Source organism: Schistocerca cancellata, chromosome 3, assembly GCF_023864275.1.
Source record: "Schistocerca cancellata isolate TAMUIC-IGC-003103 chromosome 3, iqSchCanc2.1, whole genome shotgun sequence".
NCBI lineage: Eukaryota > Metazoa > Arthropoda > Insecta > Orthoptera > Acrididae > Schistocerca > Schistocerca cancellata.
This window is the reverse complement of record NC_064628.1, coordinates 481,800,795-481,821,710: the sequence shown is the minus strand read 5'-3', so window position 1 is coordinate 481,821,710 and position 20,916 is coordinate 481,800,795. Positions and strand designations below refer to the sequence as shown.

General features: G+C 42.7%; 1 protein-coding gene across 1 annotated transcript in view; it reads right to left on the bottom strand.

Moving 5' to 3' along the window:
* Positions 1–12,884: 12,884 nt before the first annotated feature.
* LOC126176373 (venom carboxylesterase-6-like) overlaps positions 12,885–20,916 on the bottom strand; it is a 38,053-nt gene continuing 30,021 nt past the window's right edge. The window contains exons 4-5 of the mRNA XM_049923529.1: positions 19,359–19,509; positions 12,885–13,090 (exon numbers count right to left, since the gene is read on the bottom strand). Coding sequence (XP_049779486.1) covers positions 12,885–13,090; positions 19,359–19,509 — 357 coding nt within the window. The remainder of the gene's footprint in view (positions 13,091–19,358; positions 19,510–20,916) is intronic.

Below are 20,916 nucleotides of genomic sequence, written 5' to 3'. Positions count from 1 at the left end.
CGTATAAGATAGGTTAATGATATCATTAACACTAAACTCCACCACAATTATTTCCAACGCCACCGTGGACTTGTCACACAATGGGAGAATCGTCACAGCCCCTCCTACACACATTTCACCCCTTCTTTTGACTCCCCTGCGACAGACGTTAGCGCTGTGATACCCAGCGTTGAAATCGCGCGGTTTTCTTATGAGTGGTTATGGAAAACATTCAAGACACGCCACCGATCAGAATCGGCAAGAAAAGGCCCCAGAGAGTGGTATTGTCGTACAATTCCTTTTCCAGCCTGCTTGTAACATGGAATCTCATTTTTCCTCCATATAATTTTTGTAAGTTCACCTATCTCCTCAATACGAGCTTTAGCCTTCAGAGAACTGACTCGTGGGTAGTTGGAATGTGTTAACTAAATCAGGCTGAAGAAAGTTGTCATGATTACTCCTCACCTTGGAAAATTTATGTGTTGTGGTTCTTAAATTTGTATGCCGATTACAATGTCTGGTCCAGTCAGAGCAAGAAGAAGACCATGGTTGAATAAAAGAACAATCCTTTAGTAGTATTGCACAGAACATAATCTTTGTTATTGTCAAACAGGTACATGCACACACATACTGAAACTCTTAAGGAGCACTCTAGTGATAACTGAATCTTATGCAGGTGCTTAGTGGAGATGGGTTGGGGGCTGCCGTGCTACGCCAATTAAACAGCCCGTGATTTCATATGCTCTATTATGGCATCCGACCATAGCTCAGTACAGGAAGCGGCAGCTTGGCAGCGGCATTAAGTGGCCTTCTGCATGTTGGCGTCACACAATGTTGACAGAGCACTGCGTCGTTCAGGCAGTCACAGGCCTGTGACACGACTGCTGCCATCAGTGGTGACTCCAGCTCTGGTGATCTCCGCTGGCTGTGACCATACGTGTTGTGGCATGGCTAGCCCACCATGCACTCTCTAGAACGTGGCAGGCCGGTGACTTAATAGCAGTGACCTACTGCACCCAAACCAATGCACAGCGAGCTACTTACCAGGGTTGGTGCTTGCATGTTTTGTCAGTAGCTCCAGATCCTGCATTCTCAGGGTGCACTGCCCTTCCTTGATGCAGAGTTGAACTGTGGCCCAGAAACAGCTTTCCAAATGACGCACAAGCGATACAATCCCATGGTGATAGAGCTACAATACTAACAGAAGTGCAAAATGGCTAGGTATTTTTATGCTTCTGAGCTGCATTTGTTTGGGCTTTCCTGTCTTGTGGCACGTATACGTAATATTTTGATGGTCACCAATGTGGAGAGGCTTATTGTATCTACCACTGGGGTAGTGCTGTATCAATTGTCTCCACACCATGCCAGGCAGGCTCTCCTCGCAACACTGTGATGGCTGTGTTATAGTTTATGAAGCATGAAACCCATACTTGTCTATAATTCATTTCCAACTTTGGACCAAGTACGGCTGGTGCATATTACAATGACCTCTCCATTAACAAGGCAAAGTCCCTCAGATCGCCTTATAGTAGATCACCCATAAGCAAACTAGAGTACAAGTTCCTCTGCACCTGACCCAAATGTCTCTAACCTGCTCTCTACTTAAAATTGCTTTAACCACTACGTTCTGTTGTGCACTACTTATCACATTCCCCGACGGTTGCTTTTTCGAATAACTTAACTTACCGTTGTAGTTCTCCCTGCTGCCTCTTAGGCCCTTGTAATACAGTTCACCGTGATCTGAACATTATCCGGGTCTATACTTCGTCTTATATTCCGCTTCTTGTACATGTAAACAAGGACTATGCTTAGCAGAGTAAGTTTTGCTACAGTACTTGGTCTGAGAATGGTAAATAATGTTTCTTTCCGGTACTGGTTTACCTGTACCGATCTACATGCTGTACTAGCGTCTCCACGGAGACACACCTTTCCTGCTCGTTAACGAGTTTATTCACTGAAGAGCCAAAGAAACTGGTACACCTCCCTAATACCGTGTGAGGCTCCCTTGAGCATGCGGAATTGCCGCAGCACGACGTGGCATGGACTCGACTAATGTCTGAAGTAGTGCTGGAGAGAACTGACATCATGAATCCTGCAGGGCTCTCGATAAATCCGTAAGAGGACGAGGAGGTGGAGATTTCTATTGAACAGCACGTTGCAAGGCATCATAGATATGTTCAATAATGTTCATGTCTGGGGAGTTTGGTGGCCAGTGGAAGTATTTAAACTCAGAAAGTGTCCCTGGAGCTAATCTGTAGCTATTCCAGACGTGTGGCGCGTCGCATTGTCCTGCTGGAATTGCCGAAGTCCGTCGGAGTGCACAATGGACACGAATGGATGCAGGTGATCATACAGGATGCTTATGTACGTGTCACCTGTCAAGAGTCGTATGATGTTCCAGCGGCCCCATATCACTCCAACTACGCACGCCCCATACCATTACAGAACTTCCACCAGCTTGAACAGTCCCCTGCTGACATGCAAGGTCCATGGTTTCATGAGGTTGTCTACATACCCGTACATGTCCATCTGCTCGACACAATTTGTTCAAACCGAGTTCAAAATTGCAATGCTTTTTATGTCTGGTTTCAACCAGCTTTCGGTCGTAATACAATATTGGCATTGCTACTGTTTATTTCGGAGAGTAACGTGGGGATCTTGATACAGACACTTCGACAATTTACTAACATGAGATCAAGCATATTTAAATCCTTTGGAATGTCCTGTTTAGGCGAACTAACAATTTTTACAGTTGGCACACCCACATCGGTGACATGAACTGGTAATTTTTCAGGCCAACGGTTTGTTTCCCGTGGGGAGGAACCTAATCTAAAGAACCCCCATGTGCACGCCACAAGTACTGTGCTACCCGTGTAGCTGCTTCCTGTGTGTAGTACACCCCTGATTTATCGAGGGACGTCCTACAATCTTCCACCCCATAGCGTAGGTGATTTAAACAAGCGTTTACGTACACCCGAAAGTTACCTAATAAAACTATAAAAACTGCTACCTTAAATGTACCGAGTCTAAATGACATTTAGCTTCACATGTACCAAATGAAACTGTTGTTGTTGTGGTCTTCAGTCCTGAGACTGGTTTGATGCAGCTCTCCATGCTACTCTATCCTGTGGAAGCTCCTTCATCTCCCAGTACCTACTGCAACCTACATCTTTCTGAATCTGCTTGGTGTATTCATCTCTTGGTCTCCCACTACGATTTTTACCCTCCACGCTGCCCTCCAATATTAAATTGGTGATTCCTTGATGCCTCAGAACATGTCCTACCAACCGATCCCTTCTTCTAGTCAATATGTGCCACAAACTTCTCTTCTCCCAAATCCAATTCAATTAGTTAGGTGATCGACCCATCTAATCTTCAGCATTCTTCTGTAGCACCACATTTCGAAAGCTTCTATTCTCTTCTTGTCTAAACTATTTATCGACCATGTTTCACTTCCATACATGACTACACTCCATACAAATACTTTCAGAAACGACTTCCTGACACTTAAATCTATACTCGATGTTAACAAATTTCTCTTCTTCAGAAAGGCTTTCCTTGCCATTGCCAGTCTACATTTTATAACCTCTCTACTTCGACCATCATCAGTTATTTTGCTCCCCAAATAGCAAAACTCCTATACTACTTTAAGTGTCTCATTCCCTAATCTAATTCCCTCAGCATCGCCCAACTTAATTCGACTACATTCCATTATCCTCGTTTTGCTTTTGTTGATGTTCATCTTATATCCCCCCTTCAAAACACTATCCATTCCGTTCAACTGCTCTTCCAAGTCCTTTGCTGTCTCTGACAGAATTACAATGTCATCGGCGAACCTCAAAGTTTTTATTTCTTCTCCATGGGTTTTAATTCCTACTCCGAATTTTTCTTTTGTTTCCTTTACTGATTGCTCAATATACAGATTGAATAACATCGGGGAGAGGCTACAACCCTGTCTCACCCTCTTCCCAACCACTGCTTCCCTTTCATGTCCCTCGACTCTTATAACTGCCATCTTATTTCTGCACAAATTTTAAATAGCCTTTCGCTTCCTGTATTTTACCCCTGCCACCTTCAGAATTTGAAAGAGAGTATTCCAGTCAACATTGTCAAAAGCTTTCTCTAAGTCTACAAATGCTAGAAACGAAGGTTTGTCTTTCCTTAGTCTAGATTCTAAGATAAGTCGTAGGTTCAGTATTGCCTCACGTGTTCCAATATTTTTACGGTATCCAAACTGATCTTCGCCGAGATCGGCTTCTACTAGTTTTTCCATTCGTCTGTAAAGAATTCGTTAAAATAGACACATAAGAATCGAGGGGCACGAAAGGGAAGCAATTGTTGAGAAGGTAGTGAGACAGGATTGTAGCCCGTAACCGATGTTATTCAACCTGTATACTGAGCAAGCAGTAAAGGAAACAAAAGAAAAATTTGGACTAGGAATAAAGGTCGAGGGAGAAGAAATAAAAACTTTGAGGTTTGCCGATGACATTAGAATTCCGTCAGTGATTGCAAAGGGCTTTGAAGGGCAGTTGAACGGAATGGACAATGTCTTGAAAGGAGGATATAAGATGAACAGGAACAAAAGCAAAACGAGGGTAATGGAATGTAGGCGAATTAAATCAGGTGATGCTGACCGAATTAGATTAGGAAATGAGACACTTAATGTAGTAAATGAGTTTTGCTATTAGGGAAGCAAAATATCGGATGATGGTCTGAGGAGGGTGGATATAAAATTTAGACTGGTAATGGCAAGAAAAGCGTTTTTGAAGAAGAGAAATTTGTTAATACCGAGTATAGATTTAATTGTCAAGAAGTCGTTTCTGAAAGTAGTTATATGGAGTGTATCCACATATGAAAGTGAAAAATGGACGATAAACAGTTTAGACAAGAAGAGAATAGAAGCTTTTGAAATGTGATGCTACAGAAGAATGCTGAACATTAGATGGGTAGATCACGTAACTAACCAGGAGGTACTGAATAGAATTGGGGAGAAGAGAAATTTGTGGTACAGCCTGACTAAAAGAAGGGATCGGTTGGTAGGACACATTCTGAGGCATCAAGGGATTACCAGTTTAATACTGGAGGGAAGGGGGGGGGGGATCGTAGAGGGAGACGAAGGAATGAATATGTAAGCTGATTCAGAGGGATGTAGGTTCCACTAGTTACTCGGAGACAAAGAGGCTGGCACAGGATAGAGAAACATGGAGATCTGCGTCAAACCAGTCTTTGGACTGATGACCACAACAACAAAGTCACATACAGATGTTTCATATGACCCCATAAAAAGAAATCCACGGATTTCACGTCCAGAGATCATAGTGTTAAGAGCAGAACACAGCGTCGGCATGTCCAGTGCGACCAGTCCTAAAATTTGGAAGATGTTGATCTAAAAATGTGCGAACATCCATGTCATTATCACACCCATAAAAATCAAAATTTTGAACGGCTTTTTACATCCTATAAAATTCTTAGCTATACATCGCAAGGAATTATATAGTTATAGCACTTGGTATTACATATATTCATTTTGTGTTGTCGTATATAACACACGAATGTGGCAGATAGTCGCAGATTCAGAACCATCAAAATTCTTTAAAATATATACACTGCCTGACAAAAAAGTGACTCGCCCAGAAGGAGAGGAGGATACGAAAACAAAATTCATGGTTTAAAAGGGAACGCGAGGTTTTAGCGATTAGAAAATCGGATCAGAATCAGAAAGAACTTGGTAACATTAGCCCACTTATGACTATGACGTTACTCCTCCTTTGGCGTGGGTGATGCACCGATTCTGTTGAGGAGAGTATCATAAAACTTGCTCATAACTGTTGTAATTGCTTCTTGATATATTGGGTACTGGCACTGGGACTGAGTTTATGTCCGAGGTGGTCCCACAAAAGTTCTATCAGGAACAGATCTGAGGATCTTGCTGACCACTGGAGCTCCACAACATCTTTCAGACAATACATAAAGCTACGTACCATGTGACGATGAGCATGGTCCTGTTGAAAAATGGCACTGCGGTGCTGTCACATGAGAGGTCAACCATGAGGACACAGGATGTCCGTGACCTACTACTGTGCCGAGAGAGCTGCTTCTACCACAACCATTCGTGCACTGATGTCATAGCCGATGGGTCCCCATAGCATAACGCTGTGTCTCTCTAGAACATTGGAAGAATGGGACGTTTCACAAGGTCACCGCCATATTCAGCGACGAGTCCCTGCTGAACAAAATACAACGCCATTCACCAGCAGTCCATTTTTTCTGGTCATGCTGTTGCAACTCCTTAGGAAGCTCTTTGAGTTGTGGTGCTGACAGGAGCCTACGCGCTGGATGGTAATTCCTTAGTCCGGTTGTTGCTAGTCTGCAACCATCTTGCACGGAGTGCATTAATTTTTTCGCAAGGCAAACGAAGATGTAAAGGGGTTATGATGTGCTTGGCGTACAAAATTGTGGGGCTTCTTTGTGGTGGTCTACCAGAATCTTATCGACGAGTAGACCAACTTTCACATTCCAATATGAGGCCACTGTCGCACTCGAATGCTCCCCAAAGAATTGGATATTGCGTGATTCGACCAGCCGGCCAAATAGAGAGCCTCAATGGGATCCCTTTCAAACTCATTCAGGTACTGATAACGCTGTCTCAAATGAGTATTCAGCTTCTTCGTGTTCCTGACAGCTATAATCCAACATCTGACACTGTTCACGCACCTTGTTACCAGAAAAACAAACAAAATGAAACATTAGCAACATTACAGCACTCTGGTGGTTGTTCTACCTATTACAGAGAATTGCAACTCTGATCATTTACACACCAGCTCATTGTATGTTCGTTTTCGAAGTTCCACTGAGATCCTATCGTGGTTCCTGGGTGTTTCACTTTTTTGTCAATGTGAGCGTACAAACTATGGCACAAGATCAGAGCGGCAGTTTCCCGCCTCAGACCACGCGGCTGGCGGTTGCTACGGGCCCGTGGCGACTGGCTAGCGTGTACGCGGCGTTGGAAAAACCCGAGTGGACGCTCAGCAGGGGCGCATACGGCCGTATTGGCGCTTTTAGAGAAATTTATATGCCACAGAAAAATTGACAGAAACAAAACTAAGAGTGATACGGAGTTGCCAGTTGGCACTCATGGACACAAAAATATGTAAAGCTAAATTATCTAGCCACACTACAAAAGTATGTAATAGTTTAAAAGTTATTGTTGTCTAAATAACTGTAAATTTATGAAAGTTCAAAAGCTAATATCTCGGCAATATTTTGGCCGATTAATATAAATATAGTGTCTACGGATGCGGCTAGTAGAGCTGCATCGAGAAATCATAGCCGATTTAGCATAATCTGTAACATTTTTGAATAAGAGGTCGGAATGTGGGATTCGACTGAGAGAAACTGTGTTTTTAGTAATTAATAAATTTGAAGACACAAAACTGGCGGCAGAATTCTAAAGTTTAAAGAGGTAGATGAGTAATTAAGTATGTATTTTTATTTGTTTGTTTAGGTTAAGTATCAAAAATCCGGGAAAAGCAATATCACGCCACAAGAACATTATTTGTGGAACAACGGGTGGCAGATACAGAAAACTGGACCTTAAATTGTTATTGCCCGGAAAATTTCCATATTTTTCAATATATCATATATGTTTTTGTGTTTAGTTTTAGAATATTCACAATCTTTGTCAAACATTGTATTGAGTTAGACAGTCGTTTCGAGGGTGCATAGGACGGCCATCTTTGATGACTGGACAGTTGGATCTAGGCGACGCTAAGAGCCTGACGTGCGGCGCATCTGGGGCGAGTAGTGGGTTGGTAGCCACGTTCGAAAGCAATCATGTGGAGCTCAATATAGTGCTTTAGGACAGCAGACAAGAGTGTATTTTGTGAATTGTGAACAGACTGTCGAGTGCCATCATCGCGACAAATGAATTTTATAGTGAAGTTTTGTAGCATCGGTTGTTAAAGGCCGCTCTTACATAACAGCCTCTCAGACTGCATTTAAGTGTTTAGTAAATACATTGAAGAAAAATAAACCACTTGATCAAATTATAAATCAACGTGAGTGACTCAATATTTTAAATTTCACTGCAATACCTGCCTCCATTGCTTTTTGTTTTATCTTGTAAATAATAGATTTCAGCTATCAGTCGCCCTTTTTAAGTTTTATTGGCAGATCCAAATTTCAGCTAGAAACTAGCCATTCTCAATGCACTATCATTGTTGACCAATGCATGTAATGCCTGTTGGTCGGACTTCATCCACAGTTCATTGAATACTACAGCAGTAGACATAGTGCATTGAGAATGGCTAGTTTCTAGCTGAAATCTAAATCTGCCAACAAAATTTAAAAAGGACGACTGATAGCTGAAATCTATTATTTACAAGTCAATAGCCTTTTGAACTGAAGGTAACCTGATGAAGGTTTTTTTTGTATTTTATTCCATCGTAAAAATTGAATTTACGACAGGTGTGAGCTGGCACCCTATGACCAAACATTGAGACCAGCCACATCTCTGGGCCGCTCAATTAAGCTGAGTGTATGTATACATATTCGTGCCATAGAAAGTTGTGGCTCGAGCCAAAATATTCAAACTTCAGTGTGCAGTGCCCAGTACAGTTATATCAAGCAGTGTAGATCTCGTCTTTTTTTCAGGTCAATATTTCCTCCACCCCAGGTTCACATTTAAAGGTAATTCGGGTTATCACAGTTACTCCAGTAAGAATTTTATTTTGTAAAGTTTGCGAGGACATACATTCTACCAAAACTCTTTCTAAACTGTCAGTGGTTTCTTATTACACGACCACATAGTCGACGGCACATTAAATCCTAATGGGCCATCCTGCTTTCCTTCTTGTGGTAGCCATGGATTCTTGTATGAGTGTGAAAATGCATAATGTTTTATTTTTTCAAAAAAAGATAAATAAAGTAACAGTTTCACACACTGAGTATCTGTCGTTTTGAAATTTTCTGTCCTGATTTTTCTCCTGATTTATTAATAATACTAGGATGATTTATTGCAGTTTTGGAGCCTTTGAATCTACATCTACACCTACGTGGCTGTTCTGCAAATAGTGGTGATGTGACACATTATTAGAGAAATTAATCTCCCGTGAGATTTTATTCTAAATTAAAATCGAAAAACATCACAATAACTTAATTGCATGGTAGAGGTTCATGGAACCACCTTCACACTAATTCTCTATTATTCCATGCTCGAACAGCGCGCGGAAAAAACGAACATCTTTATCATTCTATGAGAGCTATGATCTATCTTATTTTATGATGATGATCGTTTCTCTCTATGTAAGTGGGTGTTAACTAAATATATTCGCATTCTGAGGAGAAAGTTGGTGATCGGAATTTACTGGGAAGATACTGCCGCAATGAAAAACGACTTTTTTTTAAATTTATTTCCATCCCAAAATCCTGTATCATGTCCGTGACACTCTCTCTCCTATTACTTGATAATATAAAATGTGCTGCCATTCTTTGAACCTTCTTTATGTACTCCGTTAATTCTGTCTGTCGAGGGTCTCACACCGCGCAGCAGTACTCCGAAAGAAGACGGACAAGCGTAGTGCAGGCAGCCTCTTTAGTAGATCTGTTGGCATCTTCTAATGTTCTGCCAATAAAACGCAGTCTTTGGTTCGCCTTCCCTACAACATTTTTGTATGTTCTTTCCAAATTAAGTTGTTCGTAATTGTAAATCCTAGTTTTTTAGTTGAATCGGCCGTCAGATTTGTTTGATTTATCGTGTAACCGAAGTTTAACGGATTCCTTTTAGCACTCACTTTTCACACTTTTCATTATTTAGGGTCAATTGCTAATTTTCGCTCCATACAGATAACGAAATCGTTTTGCAATTTACCCTCTAGCATCTTCCACCTAGGTCCATGGTCGCAATTGCTGCATGATTTCTAGGTCATATTCCTATGTTCACGGACCTCATGTATTTAGTCATCATATCGAATTTCGAACATGAGACGTACTAGTTTTTTTTTTTAATTCCTCGTGTGTTTCCATCTGGTGTTACACCTCATTTTGTTAGCAAGCCACAGAAATGGCGCATCACAAGCTCTCGTCACGCACGGGCTTTTTCTGTAACTGTGACTCTGAACCTTCCATCCATTTTCCGCGGCAGTCCTGTGCCCATAAGTGCGAACGAAGTACGAACGCTCCTGATTGTCACAACCAGTTTCCTCTTCAGCTAATAGAAGCTATAACTGGTGTAAATCTGTTTGACGGACCGAGAGTCGACCCTAGGACCTTTACATTTCGTGAGCAAGTGCTCTACCCGATGGGCTACCCTTGCACGACTCACGACCCGCCCCCACAGCTTCACTTCTGCCTGTACTTCTCCCCTACATTCGAAACATAGGCTGGTTGTCAGTCGTACTAGTGTAGCTCAGTCGGCAGACTTGCCCGCGAAATGCAAAGGTCCTAGGCTCGACTCCCGGTCCGTCACACAGTTTTAATCTGCCAGGAAGTTCCAATTCAGCACACATCCCGCCGCAGAGTGAAAGTTCATTTGGCAAACTGTTAGTGACAAAAGAATGCCTCAGCATACTTTATTATTTTTACGACACCCTTTCTACTATGTAGATTTCTTAAATATTTTTCATTGTCCATCCCATGGTCGGATGCTAAAATCCAGCCCATTGTAGAACATATTTTTTATCAACAAAATACCTGGCGAGCTGTTAGTGGAGATGAGGGGATTCCAATTGGGAATACCTAGGCGGGGATTTCCAGTTCCGTCATTTGCCTGTCAGCTGACCCCCAAGACTATAGTCAGTACAGTGGGATTGGAGCAACATGTATGTATAATTTACTCAGCTACATGGTCAATTTCATATTGCTACGCTACTTTACTTGCTTTAACACTAGAAAATAAAGTGAAATTGCAATGAAATCCACGGGGACAGCAAAAATGTGTGCCCGACTGGGACTTGAACTCGGGATCTCCTGCTTACATGGCACATGCTCCGCCCGACTGACCCATCGAGGACACAGAGGATAGTGCGACTGCAGGGAATTATCTCTCGCACTCTCCCTCTGAGACCCACATTTCCAACTTACTGTCCACACACTACATTTATAGTGCCCCTGCCCACTACAGTCATTACTTGCGGAAATTGGGTTGGGTTGGTTGTTTGAGGGAAGAGACCAAACAGCGAGCTCATGGGTCTCATCGGATTAGGGAAGGACGGGGAAGGAAGTCGGCCGTGCCCTTTCAAGGGAACCATCCCGGCTTTTGCCTGGAGCGATTTAGGGAAATCACGGAAAACCTAAATCAGGATGGCCGGACGCGGGATTGAACCGTCGTCCTCCCGAATGCGACTTGCGGAAGTCAATCTACCGATTCCCATTAGAGTTTGAGCAATGTGAGTGCATCCACACTGAAGATCATTGGCCGGTAAGTCTTATCTATATTAAGATGGTATATGTTCTTTCGGATATGTTCATATAAAAAATATAATTGTTCGCTTTGCTTTGGTTTCGATGTCGACTATAATAATGTAATGACTTGCCGCGGTTCTATTAGGAGAATACTCAGTCACGTGCCAGAAGTATGTAAGAGGAGTTACGGAAAACCGAAACCATAGCGACGAATACGGGCTTGAATCTCGGTACTCCCGAATATGGGTCATCTTTTGAACCAGTAAGCTTATTGATTAGACCTGTTATCAGAGAGGATACATTACGTCAGAATATGCTAATAGAAATCATGTTCTATTAGCTATATAAAAACTGTTTTAACTTGAATGTACTATGTTGAGAATCGAGACATCACCAGGTGACATGATAAATAAGAGAGGCCGTCAAATGAAAACCATGCACTCGCCACAACAGGACCACGGAATGGTTCCATTGAAACGTAATCACCACACCTGTTAAGACATTTAGACGACTGAGAGACGGGGCGATCAATGCCTGTTTCGTTAAACGCGGTCGGACGCTGGCGGGTCCACAACCGCACCCACTCCTGCACTTCTTCGACCGACTGGAACCGACGTCCACGTGTATCTTTCTTCAGGTCGCCAAAGATGTGCAAATCACACGGTGAAAGATCCGGGCTGTACGTAGGATAATGCAGTGTTTCCCAGCCAAATCGTTGAAACGTAGTCTTCACCCGATTGTCAGTGTGGGGGCGAGCGTTATCGTACATCAGGATGATTCCGTCCGACAGCATTCCTGGACGTTTTGACATTACGGCGAGTCACATTTTCTGCAAAGTGGCTTCATAAAACTGTGCTCTGATTGTGGTTCCATGCTCGAGGAAGTCGACAAGCAGAGGAAGTATCATGTTACATGGTGACGCCCACGTCCCTCCAAACACACACACACACACACACTCACACACACACACTCACACACATACGGACGAGCGCTTCCACGCAAGCACACTGCCCGTCAGACAAAGGCTACTCTTTGACGATTTGGTTGTGAAACACTACAACGTCCTCTGTACGGACCAGATCTTTCACAATGCGATTTTCATATCAGTGGCACCATGAAGAAGGAAGAAGGACATGCGTGGACGTCGATTTCAGTCGCATGAGGAAGTGCAAGACTGGTTGTGGTTGTGAATCCATAAGCTGCCGACCGCGTTTAACGAAACAAGCATTGAACGTCCCGTCTCCTAGTGGGATAATGCCTTAACATGTCTGATCATTACTTTTCAATGGAACCATTCCAAGGTCCTGTTGTCGTTTGTGGTCAATTCTCATTTGACTGCTCTGATAGAAGATCTTTTCACAAACATGAATTAACATTGTATTTCTCTGTTAGTAAATAATAGTGACGGCTTGCCGCCCATAAAGAATGCTCAATTGACAATGTGAGGAATGGTGCAGAAGTTCAGCCATTCGTGATCATTAATTCTTTAGTTCTTCCACTGCACGCTAGTAGACGTAACAATTACTCACATACACCAGAGCGTCAGGATTATCTGCAGAGATAGTGTCTTTGCTGAAGTAGAACTCCCTCACTTTGGCTGCTGCAGCTTGTTGTTCCTCTACTGTTGACAGGTGCAGACAGGGCCCCACCGACTCCACGAACTGGTTGTTGAGAGTGTTGATCTTATCGGTATCGTTAAGTATCCCAAAATCTGAACAAAAACATACAGCAGTAAGTAGCGAAACTAGATTCGTGCACGATGCAGGTTTCCGCACACTCTGCCCGTGTCTCATAGCCGGGTTGTTAAGGGCGACCTGCTAGCCCTCCTGAGCCGTCTAGCTGGCGAGCTGACAAGGGAGTGATCTCAACTCTCAAGTCGCCGCGAGGAGTGGCCGCGTGGTTAGAGGCGTCATGTCACGGATTGTGCGGCCCCTCCCACCGGAGATTCAATTCCTGTGTGTGTGTGTGTGTGTGTGTTGTTCTTAGCATAAGTTGGTATAAGTAGTGTGTTCGTCTAGAGACCGATGACCTCAGTAGTTAGGTCCCTTAGGAATTCACACGCATTTGAACTGTCATGTCGCAATCGTCAGCAACGTTTTTTAGCACTCATAGTTAACGCCACTAGAAATACATAACACAAATTTCAGCTGCCAGTACACACTGTAATTTACTTAAGAGAAAGTTGTGCAAACTTGTATTTCCTGGCTTGACGCGTGCCAACTTCGAAAGTGATACCCTTGTTAACTCTAGTTGCTGTGGCGCACGTGGTGCACATTATCGGGAATTGCAGCCCTCGCATTATCGCTGCGGCATTCATTGAAGAGGCTTTGTTAAAAATGGAAGCTAATTTGTATCTTGAGACTCTTCCGTTTGGTCTATGTTTGAAAAAGAACAATATGGGATTGTGGGTCCTTCTTGATTCAAAACTCTATTGTTTAATGTTCTTTCCGAAACTGTTTTCTTCGACAATATCGCCATAATCAGTCGGTTTTTCTTTATTTGAAAACATGTAAAATTAGCATCGTTACAAATATTGCAAAACGTTATTGAGCTGGAAGACGCATTTTGGCTCGCCGATCGTTCATGAGTCGGCTTTGTGTGTGTGTATGTGTGTGTGTGTGTGTGTGTGCGTGCGTGCGTGCGTGCGTGCGTGCGCATCGACTCCCGATTGGTTTTCGTGTGTGCTTAGTTACTGTTGGCTATCGCTCAGGTCTTCGTGCAAGTGTTGTGTGTGTAGTTGGCCTTATTTGCACTGACGACTATTTCAAATATTTTCGGTATTCTGCGGGAGTCGGTCGGTTGCTGCGGACCAGGAAGTTATATCCGAGCGGTGCATATCCGGCTGGTTCCGCTGGCGGTCCTGCGCAGTGGCGGAGCGTGTGTGGAGCTGTCCGATCGTTACGAGCTTCGTGGTTCACCAACCCAGGACGTCAAAGTTGAGTAGTTGTTTCAACTACACAAGCCACGTCCATTCATGTTTTGTGGTTCGTTTCGGTGGTTCGCTGTTGGGGAGGTTTTCCTGTGAGCAACATCGAGTATTTCTATTGCTGAAATATAGCCGCCATGCGGTTCAATTAACTACATTGGTTGACTACAATTCAAGTGCACCAGCGGAATTTTCTATTTGTGACCGTTAGTGTTCTGGTTACCTGTCCTGGCCACTGACGAAAATTCAGGCAGTGTCCTTTCCTTACCTGTTGCCGCTGTCCAACATGGTGTCTAGTTTTGACAACTTATACATATTTCATTGTGGATAACTTCTTGTGTTAGAGTTCTCATGTATCGATTGGTGGCAAGCAAGTCGTTATGTCGGTCGGTCCGTGGCTGTCCCCTGGTTGGATTCCGACGAATCAAGTGTAGTTGGGCTCACCATCTGTCTCACCTAAGTGAACGAGGGCAGACCGACCTCCCTGGTGGCTTCTGAGTGCCGTTTTCTTTATTGTCCTTCTCACCGGTGTTTAATTGCCTGTTTATAATCCATCATAGCGAATGATTTAAAAAATTCTTGTTTTTACTGGACTTCATGTATTTTGAATTTTGGAAAATCAATTGTGGGCCTTAAGCCGCTTAAAACCTTATTCTTGAAAATACCCTTTAAACAAAAACATTGCGGCCTTCTGCCTTGAAAGATTTTGGTAATATATTTTCAAATTTAATTGTGGCTCTCAGGCGCTGTATTGCACCTTGCATATGCTTCTTCTATCTACTTTTGCCTTGAGATTTTCCAGCCTAGCTGTGATACCATGTATATTTTAATTATTTTATTTGCTATTGCAACTGCATTTTCATTTTGTTGATTTTTAAGATTTCTTGTTGGAGGCCTTCAGCCGTGAAATAATTGCCTTTTGGAAACTCATAGTTCTAAGGGTTCGGCTATGTGCCGTTTTGGTTTTAAGCTGTTATTAAATTACGATAAATTACAATTTTGAGTGAACCTGACCGACACAGTATTTGGCCCTTTCCACTATCCTAATCACCTGTTCTGCCCTGCGTCTCAGTTATTATACGTGTTCTGTCTGGTTCCAGATATTTGTTTGCACAGTTTTATAATACCTAATTTACTTTTAAGTCACAACGTAATTTCTACGTTTGTTGACATTCTTCCGGCATATTTCCTGTGTTTCATTGCCGTTTCTTTGGCTTACAGCATGTCACCCGCAACTGTATGAGCGGCTGTTGTTAACAAAATTAACGCAAAGCGTTGCTATGTATAGATCAGTATATTTTTCGGTCTGCCACCTTTACAATGTTCTTTAGTTGCAGTAGACCCTAGTACACTATTTTTTTTATTTTTTCCGTTCCAGAATCTGATTATTTATTGAGCCTCTGTCTACAGACACTGGCGAGTGCCTTCGGTACCGAACGACCGCCGTGTCGTCCTTCACCAGTGGCGTCATTGGATACAGTATGTAGAGGTGAGGGGTCAGCACTAGAGATCAGAAACGGAGAGAGTCCTAATGTTGTGGGTGGTATACTTTACAAATCAAGGCGCTACTGTTACAGTAGTGCAAACAGGCTTCCTTTGTTCCCACTCTAGTTCCACGAGTATGACGTGTCTGGTAATTGTGGCACTGCGGTCGCTTCATGCTCGACTTTTTCTCTTTTACTGAAGCATGTTGGAGTTCAAGGCTAGTCGTGACCTACCACTAGCATGGAAGATGAGTAAACGATTTTGCTGCTATGAAGTAGCATTGACAAGGCGTTAAGACCAATTATCGGGATCAGATGGCCTAACGAAGCTGTTCTTTGTTACACTGTACAGTGGTAAGACGAAACTTGGTTGATGCAATGTACGTAGTTCCAAATGTGTTCCATTAGGGGAGTGATGTCTGGAATAGGTAAGGAAATATTCACACATACACACTATATATATATATATATATATATATATATATATATATATATATATATATATATATATAGGGTGTTACAAAAAGGTACGGCCAAACTTTCAGAAAACATTCCTCACACACAAAGAAAGAAAATATGTGATGTGGACATGTGTCCGGAAACGCTTACTTTTCATGTTACAGCTCATTTTATTACTTCTCTTGAAATCACATTAATCATGGAATGGAAACACACAGCAACAGAACGTACCAGCGTGACTTCAAACACTTTGTTATAGGAAATGTTCAAAACGTCCTCCGTTAGCGAGGATACATACATGCATCCACCCTCCGTCGCATGGAATCCCTGATGCGCTGATGCAGCCCTGGAGAATGGCGTATTGTATCACAGCCGTCCACAATACGAGCACGAAGAGTCTCTACATTTGGTACCGGGGTTGCGTAGACAAGAGCTTTCAAATGTCCCCATAAATGAAAGTCAAGAGGGTTCTGGTCAGGAGAGCGTGGAGACCATGAAATTGGTCCGCCTCTACCAATCCATCGGTCAACGAGAAGCGTACGAACACTTCGACTGAAATGTGCAGGAGCTCCATCGTGCATGAACCACATGTTGTGTTATACTTGTAAAGGCACATGTTCTAGCAGCACAGGTAGAGTATCCCGTATGAAATCATGATAACGTGCTCAATTGAGCGTAGGTGGAAGAACAAACTAAAATCAGCTCTAACATGAAAATTAAGCGTTTCCGAACACATGTCCACATAACATCTTTTCTTTATTTGTGTGAGAGGAATGTTTCCTGAAAGTTTGGCCGTACTTTTTTGTAACACCCGGTATCGCTTCTAACTGATCAGTCATTATATTGGTACACAATGATCGTCAGCCCTAATGGGTGCTTATGTCATCTGGACAGGTTGGACACTGAAACTTGCTCTTGCAAATGGATATAAAGCCAAAAATCATGATTCTGTGAAATAAATGATCATAATCTACATACTACTGACGGAAATTTCTTTCAGAAAAAAGTTGTGTATGTAGCGGCAATGCCACGAGTTCGCGGTTATACGGGGTGTTCATAAAGTCTCTCCGCAGTGCCGTATGATTTAGCCGCGCGTGCCGTATGATTGTTCGCCTGCCTGGGTTACTTCCCTTCAAGTGGACTCTCACAACATTCCACTGTTTCGTTTATGTCAGCCAGCGTCAGTAGTATCGTTGGTGTGTGTCGTTACGTGTTGACGTGAACGTTTAAGTTTAGTTCCTCTGTTCGTTTGTTTCGTTTTTGTCACTGTTAAAATGCTAACCATTGAACAACGTGTGTTCTTAGTCGAACAAGTGTTCAAATCTGGTGGTAAATACAGTTCGTCAAACATTTAATTCAGTTTTCCCGGAGGCAACACTCCCACATCGTGATACTGTACGAGATTTGACTAACAAATTTCGAAGTACGGGTTCAGTGACAGATGCACTGAGAAGTGTTAGTCCTAGCGTTTTGTCTGAGGATAAACTACTCGATATTTCCGAAAAATGTCCATGATTCCGAACAAGTCAGTAAGCAAATCGATGTTAGTGTCGGAACGGCCCACACAGCTCAAGGAAAAAATTAGAACTTTTCCCATACAAAGTGACTGTCGTGCAAGAACTGAGAAGCACTGATCATGGCAAGAGACTGCATTATTGTCAATGATTCAAAAATTTCGTTCAACAAAATGGAAGGGATATTCTTAATGAAACGTTTTTCACTGATGAGGCGTGGTTTAATTTATCCGGGTACATGAACCCGCAAGAATCTCGAATGTGGAGTACTGCAAATCCACTGTGTATTCGTGAGGAACCACTTCATTCCGTGAAAATAGGAGTTTGGATTGCAATTTCAAGACGTCGGATTGTGGGTCCCATATTTTTCAACGAAACAATAAGCGCACAACAATACTGCAATGATATTCTGTACCCATTCATAGGAGAACTTGTGTTGAGTGAAATACTGAACGGTTATTTTCAACAAGATGGTGCAACCACCCATACAGCTCGCGTTTCAGTGTCACTGCTTGCTTCTGTTTTTGGTGATCGCATAATTTCACAGGGACTTTGGCCTCCACGATCGCCTGACCTGACACCACCTGACTTTTTCTTCTGGGGTGCAGCGAAACCAACTGTCCATAAAAACCGTCCAAATCCATCGATGGATTGAAAACTGCAATCTCCACTTTCACTGCCTCTGTTACAGAAGAGCCGGCCGAAGTGGCCGTGCGGTTCTAGGCGCTGCAGTCTGGAACCGCGAGACCGCTACGGTTGCAGGTTCGAATCCTGCCTCGGACATGGATGTGTGTGATGTCCTTAGGTTAGTTAGGTTTAACTATTTCTAAGTTCTAGGGGACTAATGACCTCCGAAATTGAGTCCCATAGTGCTCAGAGCCATTTGAACCATTTGTTACAGAAGAAATGTTACAGCTTGTGTTTGGAAACATGATTAGACGAATTGAATTGTGTATCCAACAACAGGGGGGACACTTTCAACATATAATGTGAAAACTTCCAACTAAAAATGAATATTCCATGAATTAATAACTTGTATTTCACTGAGTTTCATTTCGGTATATTCACTGCAGCATACGGCACGCGCGGCTATCATACGGCACTGCGGAGAAACTTTTTGAACGCCCCGTACTTGCGAACTCGTGTACTCGCTCTCCTTTCTGAGCGAGTCAAAGTCCACTTGTACCCGACAACAGTGACAGGTGGGCAGCGGCGACGACTCACATGTCGAATCTAGGAGCACACTGAGACAGAGTTCGGATTGACGTCGTATCACTCGCTAGCGAGATTCAAACCGTCCGGTGACCCTCTGTACCGTGCGGGCTAGGCCGCAAGAAAAGAGCAGGGTGGGCTGAACCAGCACCATGTACCATTATAGCCGAAATAGGACGCATTTACATTTACTCATTTATTTGGCAACGTGAGATTACATCTGTATGCCTCCTTAACCTGTAGTTATAATTACATAGTAGATTAAACTGAAACTATTAATATTTTGTCGGTTATTACGGTATGTCCCAGAAGTTTATACTAATATTATTACATCGTTTTAGGGATGTGTTACACTTCTCTGGTGTATAATTTGTAGATACGTACTATTTTCACCGGAAGTGACGCCTGTCATGATGGGCACTCGCAGGAAACGGCCATCGATGAGCGGCTGGATTGGAGGTTCCGAGATGAAAGCACCCTCATGCTCTGCTTCGATATGCGGTGACCAGAGAGCATACGAGTACAGCAGCTTCTCCTGAAACCAAAAACTTGTTCTCGTGAAAGTTACATTTGTTACTTCCACATTGTAAACAGTACATCAACAAAATATCTGTCCACCGGGCTCTTTATTGCCAATCTCATGAAAACCTTGCATTATATTTGCTACCACGAGTGGATATACTTACACAGGATTTCTGTTACAGGCTTCTAGCCGTTATAGAGCAGACTTAATAGAGAAAGTTATAATTAGAAACCGTGCACATTAATGTAACGTTTGAATACAAAATTAGTTTGAAGATCGGATCACTTTTAAATTTCGCACTTCAAGGTATGCACATCAATTGGGAAGAGTCAGTCACCATTCTAATTATGACTCACATACCATTTTCGTTTGACTACAGCAAAGACTGCAAGAAATTGGTGCACTGGTCAAAAGAATTAGGGATACATGACTGGGCGTACGTCGTACTCCACTGGGAACTGAGGACTGGGTATGTTACCAAATTATACCTTTATCTTTCACAAATTAATCCCTCAGTATTGTTATAACTACGTTTTGTAATTTTAAGTTATTTTAATGTAACAAGTTTCCTTTAATTTACGTCTTTATTTTGATGTATCCGTCAGATTTGTGTCCCGAATAATATTATAATTGTAGGTCTGAAGATGATCATGTGATGATCAGAACTGGTCACTTTTTAATAAATGTGCCTTACTATATAGACTATTATAATTAATTTGAAATAAAATCAAGTATATGGGCAGACCATTTGCTCGTCTTGTAGATCCCATTTCGCTCTATGAGCATCACGATGCTAAATGTATATTCAGTTTCAGAGATGGAACGTGCTATCCCTCTGCCGCTAAATACTGTCGTCCTCTTAAGCTCCACAGTGTCACCTGTTCAGCTCTCAAACAGCCCAATGTGAGTTTACACGTTAGATAAGGGCCTGAACCGCCAAGTGTCAGCAAGCGGAGGTCGTCGAATGATATGTACGTTTCCACTACACACAATGAAGTGACGAAGTCAAGGGATAGCACATATACAGATTGCGGAAGTATCACGTACACAAGGTATAAAAAGGCGGTGCAATTTATACTCAAGTGATTCACGTGAAAAGCCTTCCGACTTGATGATGCTCTCACGACGGAAATTAGCAGACTCTGAACGCAGAATGGCAGTTGAGGGTAGAAGCATGCTACATTCCATTTCGGAAATCGTTAGGGAATTCAATATTCCGAGATCCACAGTGTCAATACCGTGCCGAGAATATCGCATTTCAGTCGTAACCTCTCACCACTGACAAGGCAGTGGCCGACAGCCTTCGTTTACCGAACGGAGAGCAGTAGCTTTTGCATACAGTTGTCAGTGCTAACATACAAGCAACACCTCGTGAAATAACTGCAGAAATCAATGTGGGACGTGCGACGAACGTATGTG